Below are 12,626 nucleotides of genomic sequence, written 5' to 3'. Positions count from 1 at the left end.
CCTTTCAAGCATGGAGGTGACGTTACAGCCTTTTCTTCTTTGAAGTGGGGTGATTGGCTTTGTAGAGATCTCCCCTGTCCCCAGACCATTGAGCAGGAGGTTGGCCAAGATGGCCTGTATGGCCCCTTCCAACTCTGTGATTCTATGTGTCTGTTATTCTAAATACATTCCAATCTGCAATTCCAAATTACATTACATTCTACTATTCATTACGTTACATTACAATCCACTATTCTAATCTATTATTCCAAATCAGAAATAAAATGAAATAAAGAGGATGTATGGCCCTTCTGGGGGATTGGTAAGAATACAGATGTAAGGGCTGAATGAGGTTAGTGTATGTAGTAAGATAAGAACCCAGTATCCCTGTTAAGTCCTGGGGATTCCATTGTTCTGAGTATTGTAATAACGTGCGACTCAGCAATGTCCCTTTCTAGTCTGTTCCTGAAGTTCCTTTGCACTAAAATAAGCTACTTTGAGATCACCCATTGAATGTCCTGGAAGATTGAAGTGTTCTCCTATAGGCTTCTCGGTCTTGTGATTCTTGATGTCAGATTTGTGTCCATTTACCCTTTGGCGTAGGGTTTGACCTCTTTGCACTATGTAGAGAACCGTAGGGCATTGTTGGCATTTAATGGCATATACAGTGTTAGAAGATGAGCATGTGAATAAGACTAAGATGGTGTCGTTGATGTTGTTAGGTCCAGTGATTGTATCGTCTGGGTATGTGGCAGCAAAGTTGACATATGGGTTTATTGCAAATGTTCAATTTATTTATTTTAATTTCTAGACCACCCTCCCCTGTAAAACAGGGCTCAGGGCACTGTACAACAACAAAAAACACATTCATAAATTCATAGTTAAAACAATAAAAATACAACAATTGGCCTAATTAGATGGTGCTAAGCAACGTCAGGTTGTGCTGCTGCACCACCGGGTGGTGGTGGAAGAAACAAGAGTGCCAAAACCATTGCTGTCCTCAACCAAATGCCTGACGGAACATCTCTGCCTTACAGGCCCTGCAGAACTACATTAAGTCCCACAGGGCATGGATGTTATTTGGCAGAGTTCCACCAGGTTGGAGCCAGAGCCAAAAATTAGATATTGTATTACTATGGATTAGGAGTTGTTTGAAATTGGGGGCTGTCTGTATGCAAGAAAAGGTTTGCCCCACAGTACTTGTGAAAGAGAAATGTAATTATCAAGTAGATGTTGTAAACTGCTTATGATGCTTAGAACGGTTTTGAATTGAGTGCTGTATGTGACCACTAGTGGTGTTCTGTTATTGTCTCTTTTGGGCCTGTTTTGCAACAGGATTTCCCTGGGTACCATTCTGGCTTTGTTAATCTGTTTCATTACTTCATCAGGTAGATATGTTTGGTTCCAAAAAGGTTTGTTGTAGATCCCTCAGGTGGCAACCTCTGTCTGTGGGACTGGAGCAGTTGTGGCTATAGTGTACAGCCTGGCTATATAAGGTGGTGTCTTATGCATCCATTGTGTATTTTGAGAGTAGTGTCCAGAAAATGTATTTCTTGCATAGATTGGTTGATTGTCAGAACGTTGGGGTGACATTTGTTGAATGCTTGGTGGAATATGTCCAGGGCTTCTTTACCATGTGTTCAGACAATAAAAATGTAATCAATGTATTACAGCTATGAGTGGGTGGGATTTAGGAAGCGCTGCTTGAAATCAGTCATAAAGATGTTAGCATACTGTGGGGCCATGCGGGTCCCCATGGCTGTACCATTGATCTGAAGGAACAAGTTGTTGCCAAATCTGAAGTGGTTATTGGTGAGAACAAAATGGCACAGTTTGGTGGCAAAGTCATCTGTGCTGTTGTCAAAAATAATCTTCCTTATGGCTTGTAATCCATCTTTGTGTGGGATGTTGGTATTACAAGCCATAAGGAATCCACACAAAGATGGAGTACAAGCCATAAGGAATCTGATTACAATATGCACTGTACCTTTGCATCCTTTGCAAGCATTCTTTACAACACCACTCCCACCTTCTGACTGAGATAAAAAGACTCAGATGAATTTCACACAAGAGCAGCGCCGCGTTGCGCCTCCCTTTGCCCCGCTTCTATTGGTCAATTTCCCACTCGAAGCTGCGCGGCCGCATTCTTACCCGCGGCGTTGCGCAATTTCCCCCACCATTTCGTGATCCTCAAAAAACAGGATCACGAAGCCGTGGGTCAAAATGCGGCTGCACAGCTTCGAGTGGGAAATTGATCAATAGAAGCGGGGCGAAGGGAGGTGCGTGCGGCGCAGCTCTTCTGTGAAATTGGTCTCAGCGATCTCCATTCCTATTGTTTCTAACAAAGTGAGCTTTGACTCTTGAAAGCTTATACCATGAAGCTCTTGCTGGTCTCTCAAGTGCTACTGGACTGGAATCTAACTGTTCTACTGCATACCAACACGGACATGCAAAAAACAGTAAGATTAGCAAGTGAGCATTCCCAGTAGTAGCTGATGACACCATGCCCCTAGTTCTGTTAAGCTGATTTATATCTGTAGTGTGTGGGAAATGGCTCATTTTAATTCAAGAGCCGATAGTGTCTCACTTTCTTGGTTGGTGCCTTAAAAAGAGAACCTAGGGGTGTGCCTAGAAGTAGCAAAGACAGGGGTCATTTGGGGGGGGGACGCGGGGGGACACCATCCCCCCGGGTGAGGTGCAGGAGGGCGGGGCCTGGAGCTCCCTGCTGGTGCCCGCTGGAGGTCGCAGCCGGCTGTGGGGAGGACACACTTCCGGTGATGTCAGGGGGTGTGGCATATGCTAATGAGTTATGCTAATGAGTCCCCCTAGCTCTTTTTCTACGAAATGACCCCTGAGCAAAGATATGTTAGATCATAGTAGGAGCCTTTGTGGGAACACATGGCTGATCTTTCTTCCTCTTCAAATGGCTCTTCCTGCTGCTGAAGTGGACACTCGCGCACTGTTGTTCTCAGACACAGGGGCCTTACATGCAACCCTAAAAAAAGTTACTAAGTCCATTGACTTCAATAGATTTAGAAGGTTGTAACTGTTTCAGATTGCACTGTAAGCCTGTCAGTGGCACACGTTATATTATTCAATCTACCTTGTGAGATGAAGACTAGTGTAGCTCTCTCCATGTTTCTCCTAGACTCAGGGTATTGTCTTACTGCCTTTTAGCTACCTGGTGATGCCTTACATGCAAACCGATTTACAAAAGATTATGGGACATCAATTCAGTGATGAAAAGATCCAGTATCTAATCTACCAGGTGCTGAAAGGGTTGAAGGTAAGCAGGGTTTGGAAAAACTCAAAGCACGAATTTGAACCTGTCAGATGTTCAGACTGCTGAACTGTGCTTAGTTTCTGTAATTACCTGAAAAGTAGTTTCTGTGGGAATGGACCGCACAGAGGTCAAATTGCCATCTTTATGAAAATCAATGTCTGCATGCTGGCTCATTACAAAATATCACAATTTTTCACATCCCCCATGTTATTTTAGCTGAGAGCTCAGCAACTGAAATAAAGCATTTGCTTTTTAGGACAGCGAAGTAGTTTGTTTTCACTGTGTGACTCTCTTGAGTATAAAAATATTTGTTAATGAGATGCCTGAAGAGTCCACCATCTCTCAGTTTAGCTATCCTTCCCCCTTCGGTAGAAACGATGTAGATTTCCTCGGAACTACGGTCCTTCCAATTAATTCACATACAGATTTTAGGGGAATAGAGAGTTATACAGAAATGCCCTCCATCACATAGGATCTTGACTGATTATTAACTGTTGAAAAAAAATATCTGTTTTACTAATGATCAAAATCAAATTGAGGCTTTTCTATTTTATTGCAGTATATTCATTCTGCTGGAATCATTCACAGGGTATGTTTTCATTCACTTAACTCTGTTTCAGGCTCTTTCTCAAGCAGTGCACGCAACTCCAGTCAATACCTTTAAACATCGTATCTGTACTTTCTTCAGCCTTCTTCCATTTTTTTGGAGTTAGTTGAAGATTTCTGTCTTTGACCTTGAAGACTGCATGAGGGGACAGGGAGGAAGGGGAGGAGGAGGAACATGTGAACATGACTGTTAATCAGTTTCATGTGCATCAGGAACAAACTGAGGTTTGTTTGTAGCATCTGAATTGCCTCCTGGACAGAGATCATGTTCAGTATAGCAAACCCCCCGTCTGGTTTAAAATCATTACTTCTGCCAAATCATAGTACACAATAGGTTTGTTTGCCTCCCCACTATTACAACTGATCTCCAGACCAGTGTTCCCTCTAAGCTGAGTTAGTGTGAGTTAGCTCACAGTTTTTTAGCCTCCAGCTCACACATTTTTGTCTTAGCTCAGGAAGGATGCCTCCAGAGCAAACTAAGGTATGCAGTAACCAAATCGCTGGCTCACAACTTTAATGCTAGTAGCTCACAAAGTAGAATTTTTGCTCACAAGACTCCACAGCTTAGAGGGAACATTGCTCCAGACTATCAAGATCAGTTCCCCTGGATAAAATGGCTGCTTTGGAAGATGGGAACAATGGCATGAGACCTTACTGAGGTCCCTGCCATGTCCAATCTCCACTCTCCCCAGGCTCCACCCTCAAAATCTCCAGGGCCAATTCTGCACAATCACTTGCCCCGGTGTCACCCCCCCCCCGATAATATCCACAGAAATTGATCAGTTCCCCACATGTTGGTCCAGATTGGCAATTGATCCGAATCTAGTGGCGTTTCTCCTAGGCTTGCCAAGTCCCTCCGGGGGGCGGGGAAACCCCCGCACGAGAGGCCTGTTACCCTCCACCGGCGGATTGGGCCCCGGGGGAACCCCACCCCCAAACCGTGCAATTTGCCCAGCATGAGCATGTCACCCGGAGGTGACATAATCGCGTCGGGCATGTTGGGGGTGGGGCCACAATCATCCAAGGGAAAACTCTATGGTTTTCCCTTGGATGATTGTGGCCCCATGCCCAACGCGATCACGTCACTTCCGGGTGACATGATCACGGTGCATGCGTGCAGGGACTCCGGGTCCAGCCCTGGACTCCTCTGCTCTTCTCATGGTAAGGACTTGGCAACCCTAGTTTCTCCCCAGATTTTCTATCTCCGCTATTTTCAGGATCTTTTTTTTACTACAGGGTTGAAGTCAGGGCATTGTAGTGGGGAACTCACGAATCGCGGCTGTCCTCTCTCCACCCCTCTGCTTCTTTCCCTCCCCTCCCCACCTCTCCCCACTCCTTCAAGGCACCTCTGCCTCTCTGATTCCCTCCCCCTCCCTTCCCGCCTCCCCCTCCCTTTCTCACCCTGGCACGAGGGGATTTTTTGTGTCCTCCCCTTGTGTTGCGTTGCAACACAATACTGATCCACCGTTGGTTGGCATTTAAATGTCCTTTTAAATGTACCTCTGCTGTTTCCCCATTTCTGTGTCAATTCGCTATTTGTACAGAAGTAGTGCCATTGTTAAATGCATTAAGGGTGACATGGAGGCGTGGACAAATTTTTCTTGGGGCTAACCTACAGGCTGTAGTGCAACTGTTAAACAGATGCATTGAGGGTGGCATGGTGGTATGGACACAATTTTCACGGGTGTGACATGTGTTGCCTTGTATGTCTGCTTCTCTCCCTCCCCTCTCCCTTTCCCCTCCCCTTTTCGACCTGGCACAACACAACTACGCATGTGTAAAGCACACCTGTTTTCCAGTGGGTGGGTGCGTTACAACACAACCACGTCCCTGATCCAAAAAAAAAAAGGAGGGGGAAGAGAGGGGAGGGGGCACTAGATTCAGGGCAAGGCAACAAATCCGGGTCAGAGTTCCTTAATGCAGAACTCCCCCAACAGAATCAGGCCAATTAGACCCGGGGAGAACAGACAGCAAAGCATGAGTGCGGAATCGGCCCAGGTTTTTTCCAAAATGGAGCTGGCAACCCTACACCTTCATGCCAGAGAGCCAGTTTGGTGTAGTGGTTTGATTCCCCACTCCTCCACATGCAGCTGCTGGTGTGACCTTGGGTCAGTTACAAGTTCTTTCAGAGCTGTTCCCTCAAGGGCAGTCTGAAAGAGCTCTCTCAGCCCCACCTACCTCACAGGGTGTCTATTGAGGGGAGAGGAAGGGAAAGGGATTATAAGCCACTCTGAGACTCCTTCGGGTAGTGAAGGGTGGGGTATAAATCCAATCTTTTCTTCTTCATCATCATCATTGGGGCTAGTATTTATCAGGGCTGAAAACAGTAAAAAGAAAAAGATTTTGGTCTTCTAGCAGTGATCTGATGTCACACACAGATATTAAACTTGAATGTTCTAAAATTTAAAATAAACACTTAAGAACTTATAATGTCCTAAGAACTAGCATAAGCATTTATCAATTCACCTGGAGATATTTCATGCTTTGGTTATGTATTATACTTTGAAATCCTTTAGGTGTATAATGCAATTAATTATGGGCAATTAACTGATAAATTAGTGGTAGCTTGAAAACGTTTGTGATACTGTCTGCTTGGGTGACAGACTGGAGGGCTTTATGACAGGTGCCTTCCTTGATGGCTTTGCAATGCACTAGGAAAGGGCTTGTCTCTGCTGGGCTGAAGATGGGACTGACCCATGGTCCATAAAAAGCCATGTGTGATAGGGAATGCAGTGAGGAGGGAAGCTTCTTGCACCAGTGGAAAACCGGTAGGATCCAATCCAATATTTATTCAACATCAACAGTGTGCCAGGTGCTTCTTTACATTATTATATCTGGTCATAGCTTCCTCTTGAGGAATCCTAAATATTGTACATTTTGTGCAGAGAACACTAAACCCATGATTACAGTCCTCAGGATTTCCTGGATATGGCATTAAATCAAGTTTAACTATATATTACATGTGGTTAAATTGGGATGAAATGACACCAGTCATTATTTCCTGATTTCTTAAAACAAATTGTGTGTGTTACAGGACCTGAAACCTGGCAATTTGGCAGTGAATGAAGACTGTGAACTAAAGGTAGAAATCCCTTTCTTCAGTACAAAATATTTAGCACATTGGATTTTTGGTCTAAGTGAACCCTTTTGATTCAATTATGTATGTGCAACCTAATCCTGTTTCCGTGGGACTTACTCCAAAGTAAATGGATTTAGAATTGCAGCCTAGCTACGTACTGAATTTTAAACATGTCTACTGCTTTTTAACTCCACAATTTCGTGCGTTGATTGGAAAACATCATGGTGATAATTAGGATCTGCTATTATCTCTGCTGTTCGTGGCAAACTGGGAGGCCAAAACACCACAGACTAGGACCTTCTCCCCATACCTCCCTAATGGATTCATCCAGGCCCGGCCTGGTGGTGGCAGCCACCACAATTCTCCTGGGTTGGGCCAAGTGGCAGTGGCCACCATGTGACTTTCCTGGGCCAACCCCCTTGTTCCCCTGAGCTGGCTGGGCCTGGGTCAGGAGACATGACTCCCTCAAGTGATCAGCCCACTGGGATTTTTCCTGTTGTGGCCAGTCTGCCCGTGTGATGCATATTGGCTGTACTTGTCAGCTTTAAAAGCCAGTTCAAACTTACATTTAGTTTGCTTATTGTTTACTGCACGTCATAGTTTCTAGTATAGGCAGAGAGAAATAGTGTGAGAGAGCAACTGCAGAGTGTTCATGCAAAAAAATAACCTTTTTTACTTGTGGGTGGGGGTTCTGTGTTCTCTGGTTCCCCCATCACATTATCACTCTTTTTTAATGCTGCAGATCTTGGACTTCGGATTGGCAAGGCATGCTGACTCAGAAATGACAGGCTATGTGGTGACTCGTTGGTACCGAGCGCCTGAAGTGATTCTTAATTGGATGCATTACAACCAGAATGGTGTGTTAAATAACTTATTTGGAGACTGACTGGGCAACTTTTGTCATTAGGATGCAGAATAGCCACAATCAGTCTTTCTGTAAGGTTTTCTGTGAGCTTTGTTTCCTGCAAGAATAGTGCCTCCTGTTAAATAAGTGGAACATGCTGTTCCTCATTCAGCCAGACAGTTGCTAAAACTGGGTAAATAAATATGCCAATAAATTAGATGGTATATGCCTCACTTAGCTTATTCTTGTCCTCTACCTAATTTTTATGGGCACCCTGAATCTTTTTGGTTTACAGTTCTTGCAGGAGATAGTATGAGATGTCTATCCAGTGATGATAAATGCTTCCTAGTACAGGCATTCCGTCCTTTAATGGCTCTCAGACAGTTGCTCTGGATTGTGGTGTGCATCCTATTTTACCCACTTCTTCTGGTACTTAGACAGCCATGTACAACCATCCTTCTTTTGTTGTGTGTTTGTGCTGCAAATAAGTGCAAGTTTTGACTTAGCAGTACTATGGCAGTGGGAACCGTGCACTCCTGTGCCGTAAAACAACAATGCTAAGATGTTATTTTAATGGTTATAAGATAATCCTAGTACTGCAGGGTTGTTGCAGGTCTCCAAAATAACCCAAGTGTTTGCTGTTTCTAAATCCATTGTTACGTTCCTTCTCATTCTTCTCTTTCATTTCCTCCAAAACAGTGGATGTCTGGTCTGTTGGCTGTATCATGGCAGAAATGCTGACTGGAAAAACTCTGTTTAAGGGCAAAGACTGTATCCTTCTCAAACTGCTGCAAGTCCCTGTGGGAAGACATTAAAATGCTGTATTGGGCAATAATCAAGCCCGATTCTCATCATGCTTGATTTACAAGCGGTACATGGAGAGGGGAAATGGGAGGAAGTAAAAGTACTGCCAGTCCCTAAGAACATAAGAGATGCCAATGTTGGATCAGGCCAAAGGCCCATCCAGTCCAACACTCTGTATCACACAGTGGCCAGAAATACCAGGTGCCATCAGGAGGTCCAGCAGTGGGGCCAGGACACTAGAAGCCCTCCCACTGTTGCCCCCCCCCAAAGCACCAAGAATACTTGCCCCAGAGTCCCTATCTATGCCCTGTGGACCTCTGCTCTTAGAGACCATTCAGAACCCTGTTTAAGTTCTCCTGTTCCCGTCACATTTGGTCCCATGTTAAATCAATGTAGCTAATAATTTTTAATATATTTTATTTACAAATACTTATACCCCAATTCCCCCCCCATGGGAATTACAATATAATTCTCCCCTCCTCCATTTTTGTCCTCACAATAACTCTGTGAAATAGGTTAGGCTGAATGAGTGGTTCAAGATCACCTGGCCAGCTTCCATAACAGAGAGGGGATTTGAACCTAGGTTTCCCGGATCCTAGTCCTCCTAACACTCTAACCTCTACACCACCCTGGTTTGCGGGCTACTTCTCACACCATTTCATGCTTTCCTTTCTGGATCTTCAGGCATATCAAAGTGAATGCATAGTTAGGTGAGAAGCATACAAAACAGCCTGTGACAGGGCTGTGGTAGAGAAGGAAAACCTTTAAATATTGCCTATTATGATTCCACAGTTATCTCCACTTGGAATATTCTTGGAGGATATAGTTAAGTCACTGATCACAGAGTAAATGGAACTGAATTATGATGGCAGTTTTTACAGGGTGCTGCTCATAAAGATACAAAATAGTTAATTATTATGAGCAACAACAGCAACAGTAGGAGTTGGATCCAATGTACCACCAACACAAGACACTTCTGCTCAGGCAAGAGGTTCCCCTGGTTTAAGAGGGGGTAAGTTAATCTTCTTCAGCTTCCTCACTGTATCTGCTTGTGTTGCATGGGGTTTTTTTTGTCCACACAGGCTCCCCAACCCCCTCTCGGGGGGAGGGGGAGAAAGAAGATCTAACCATTCCATTGGTACTGCATAAGATCCAAACCATTATTATTCAGTGGGAAATCTCACTCTTGCACCAAGAGAAGACTAGGCAGAAGAAGTGGTAGTGGAGAAAGAACTCTACTGGTGCAAGGGCAAGGTAGGGGTGATTTTACCCAATTCCCTGTTTCACACCAGCCTCTGGTGCCGGGTGGCTTTTTGTTTATGGTGGTCCTGCAAACCCCAGCAAAGCCTTTTTGGTTCACAGACAATTGCTGCAAGAAGGGGAAGCTGGGGGAAATCTGCTATCATGAATGCCTTCCATTCATATAACCCCAAGATCCTATCCATTATTGTCCTTACAACACAAACAATGCAGGCACTGTATAAAAGATAACACAAAAATGTATAATGATGCAAAGTAATTTATTTATTTATTTATTTATTTATTATATTTATACCCCGCCCATCCCGCAAGCAGGCTCAGGGCGGCAAAGTAAATTAATACTTTGAAACTCTGAAGATGTGGATCGCAGCCTTTTTTGTTACTGAGAATCTAGGATTTTGCAGATGTTTGTCACTTCATTTATTGGCTCAGTATTTGGTCCCATGTTGACTCACCCTTAACTCTGCCTGCCAGATCTAGATCAGCTGACTCAGATCCTGAAGGTGACAGGAAGCCCTAGTGAAGAGTTTGTCCAGAAGCTGGAAGACAAAGCAGTAAGAGAAAAGCAACAGTTTGAGTTTTAAAGATGTACACTGATTTGATTATTTATATTTCCTTGTCAAATGTCTCCCTTCTCAATTTTAATAACACATCCAACATTTTAGCAAATAAGAATTACATCATTGTGTCACTATACAACCAGCATTCTTTGTTTTAGTGCTACACAGTGTTGCTAAGGACATTTGGATGCAATCCAGTCCATTTGCAATGGATGGGAGTTCTAAGGGACTTTGAGTGGATGCTGGGATATTCCATCTGAGGGAGGTGGTAGAAAATCCCAATCTTCCAGTTCCTCATCCATCAGGAGCAGAGACAGGCAGAGATGAAAGGGAGAAAGGCTGTGTATTACCAAGACACTGCATAGCCAAGCCATGCACAGCCTCCCTGCTTGTACAACAAATTTCTTTCCCATGTGAATAGGATACTGCACTATCAGTATTTAAAAGTAATTTATGGAAATACTGTGCAAAGGGTGAAATGTAGTTGGAACACGATTTGAATATCAGGAAAAAATTGTGTCTGGAGGGAGGGAGGTGTGTGTGTGTGTGGGAGGGGTCAAGTCACCTCCAACTTATAGCAACCCTATGAGTTAATGACCTCCAAAATGTCCTATAATTAACAGCCTTGCTCAGGTCTTGCAAACTGAGGGCTGTGGCTTCCTTTATTGAGTTGATCTCTTGTCTGTAAAGAGGAAATGAATTATCACTTTCTCAAAGCTGTAGCGAAATATAGCGACTAAAAGCAAACACTGACAACTAAAACTCCTTGTGTGCATGATTCACTTACATGATTTGAATGCATCTGTACTTAACTGGAACTAACAATGCCATCCCAAGCACTGTAGCACACTTCTACATCCATTGACATCTGTGGGCTTAGAAGGTTTTATCTCTGCTTAGGATGAAACTGTTAATTACTTGGAAGGGAGGGAATGAAAGGCATGCAGATAGGCCATTTATTAGCAAAAGAGAGCTGCTGGAATTCACAGCAAGATGGAGGGAGAGGTAGTGAGGCAGGGGAAAATATTACTTTCATTTATTAACAGAGGCTAATAGGGCTTGTTATATGCTGCTGCTGCAATAAATGTTGAGTCTGGATACTCAGCAATAGATGATCTTGTATTCTTCCAGTCATACATCTGTATGCCTGAATTAAACTCTTGTCTCTTTTAGGCTAAAAGCTATATACAGACTCTCCCCAAGATTCAAAAAATGGATTTATCTCTTCTTTTCCCCAGAGCCAGTCCTTTAGGTAAGTCATCTTGTGACACTTTCACTGGTGTCAAATTAATTTCCTCCAGACTCTTCATCACAGGAGTCATATTACCAGAATGTGATACTTTTTCTTTTTTTGAGGTTGATGGATCAAAATTTCAAAAATACAGTGTAGCAGAACACTGCAGTCTCTCTTCTGTGGAGCTAAGAATATTCAGTCTCTTCTGTGTTTTTATTTATTTATAGTCTACCTTTCTCGCAGGAACTCAAGGTGGATTACATAGACTAAATCAGTACAATCAACAGAGTGGGACATCCAAAAGATAATGCAATGACCCTTCTTGTAGAGATCTAGAACCAGCCAGAGATTGGAAACAATGGTGAAGTGAAGCGAAGCATAAGTATTAAAGTAACACATAATAGAGCAAATAAGCAGATATACATTAAAATAAGGAATGTTCCTTTAAAATAAGTGACACTTAATGAGTATGTTGTCTAGGAAATACTTGTGTTTGCTTTCCCTGGTGCTCTCTGAAATGGTACTAAAGGGAAAAATGCAGGTAGAAACTTGCCTTGCCACACCCCGGACTCCTTCTGAAGGCTGGTAAGGGACCCTTTGAAGACTAGTGTTTTGTGGGAGATCAGCACTCTGACTTCAGAGCAGCACCCTTACCTTCAGGCCAAAATTCAGGGTGGTGAGTGACTCCATGCCAACTGCTGCATGTCCACCAGACCATCAGAATGGGCAGCACAGCTACTGTCATACCAAACAAGCTTTGAGCCCTGACATTAGAGGTAACTTTGGTTTGAGCCAAATCCTGCAGTGCTTCCTGTTGTATATCAAAATTACTGCTCCAAGTGATGGTGATCACTTTCTTTGAGGACCTTCCCACTCAGTGTAACAAACACTGCTTTCCTAGCACTACTGCTTGGAGTTGTAGCAGCAAGAAGACAGCCCCTAAAACTGCAAGTATCTCATTATACCTTGGTAAGGGG

At 43.7% G+C, this 12,626-nt stretch overlaps 1 protein-coding gene across 1 annotated transcript in view; it reads left to right on the top strand.

Moving 5' to 3' along the window:
• Window positions 1-3,162: 3,162 nt before the first annotated feature.
• MAPK13 (mitogen-activated protein kinase 13) overlaps window positions 3,163-12,626 on the top strand; it is a 14,283-nt gene continuing 4,819 nt past the window's right edge. Inside the window, exons 1-7 of the mRNA XM_015421555.1 lie at window positions 3,163-3,265; window positions 3,822-3,851; window positions 6,903-6,950; window positions 7,690-7,804; window positions 8,491-8,562; window positions 10,330-10,409; window positions 11,589-11,667. Of these exons, the coding sequence (XP_015277041.1) occupies window positions 3,167-3,265; window positions 3,822-3,851; window positions 6,903-6,950; window positions 7,690-7,804; window positions 8,491-8,562; window positions 10,330-10,409; window positions 11,589-11,667 (523 nt within the window). The 5' untranslated portion in view covers window positions 3,163-3,166. The remainder of the gene's footprint in view (window positions 3,266-3,821; window positions 3,852-6,902; window positions 6,951-7,689; window positions 7,805-8,490; window positions 8,563-10,329; window positions 10,410-11,588; window positions 11,668-12,626) is intronic.

Source organism: Gekko japonicus, unplaced genomic scaffold, assembly GCF_001447785.1.
Source record: "Gekko japonicus isolate JY-2015 unplaced genomic scaffold, Gekko_japonicus_V1.1 scaffold1371, whole genome shotgun sequence".
In the NCBI taxonomy this organism is placed as follows: domain Eukaryota; kingdom Metazoa; phylum Chordata; class Lepidosauria; order Squamata; family Gekkonidae; genus Gekko; species Gekko japonicus.
Note: the sequence above shows the minus strand (reverse complement) of the source record. Positions and strands in the feature narration are given on the sequence as shown.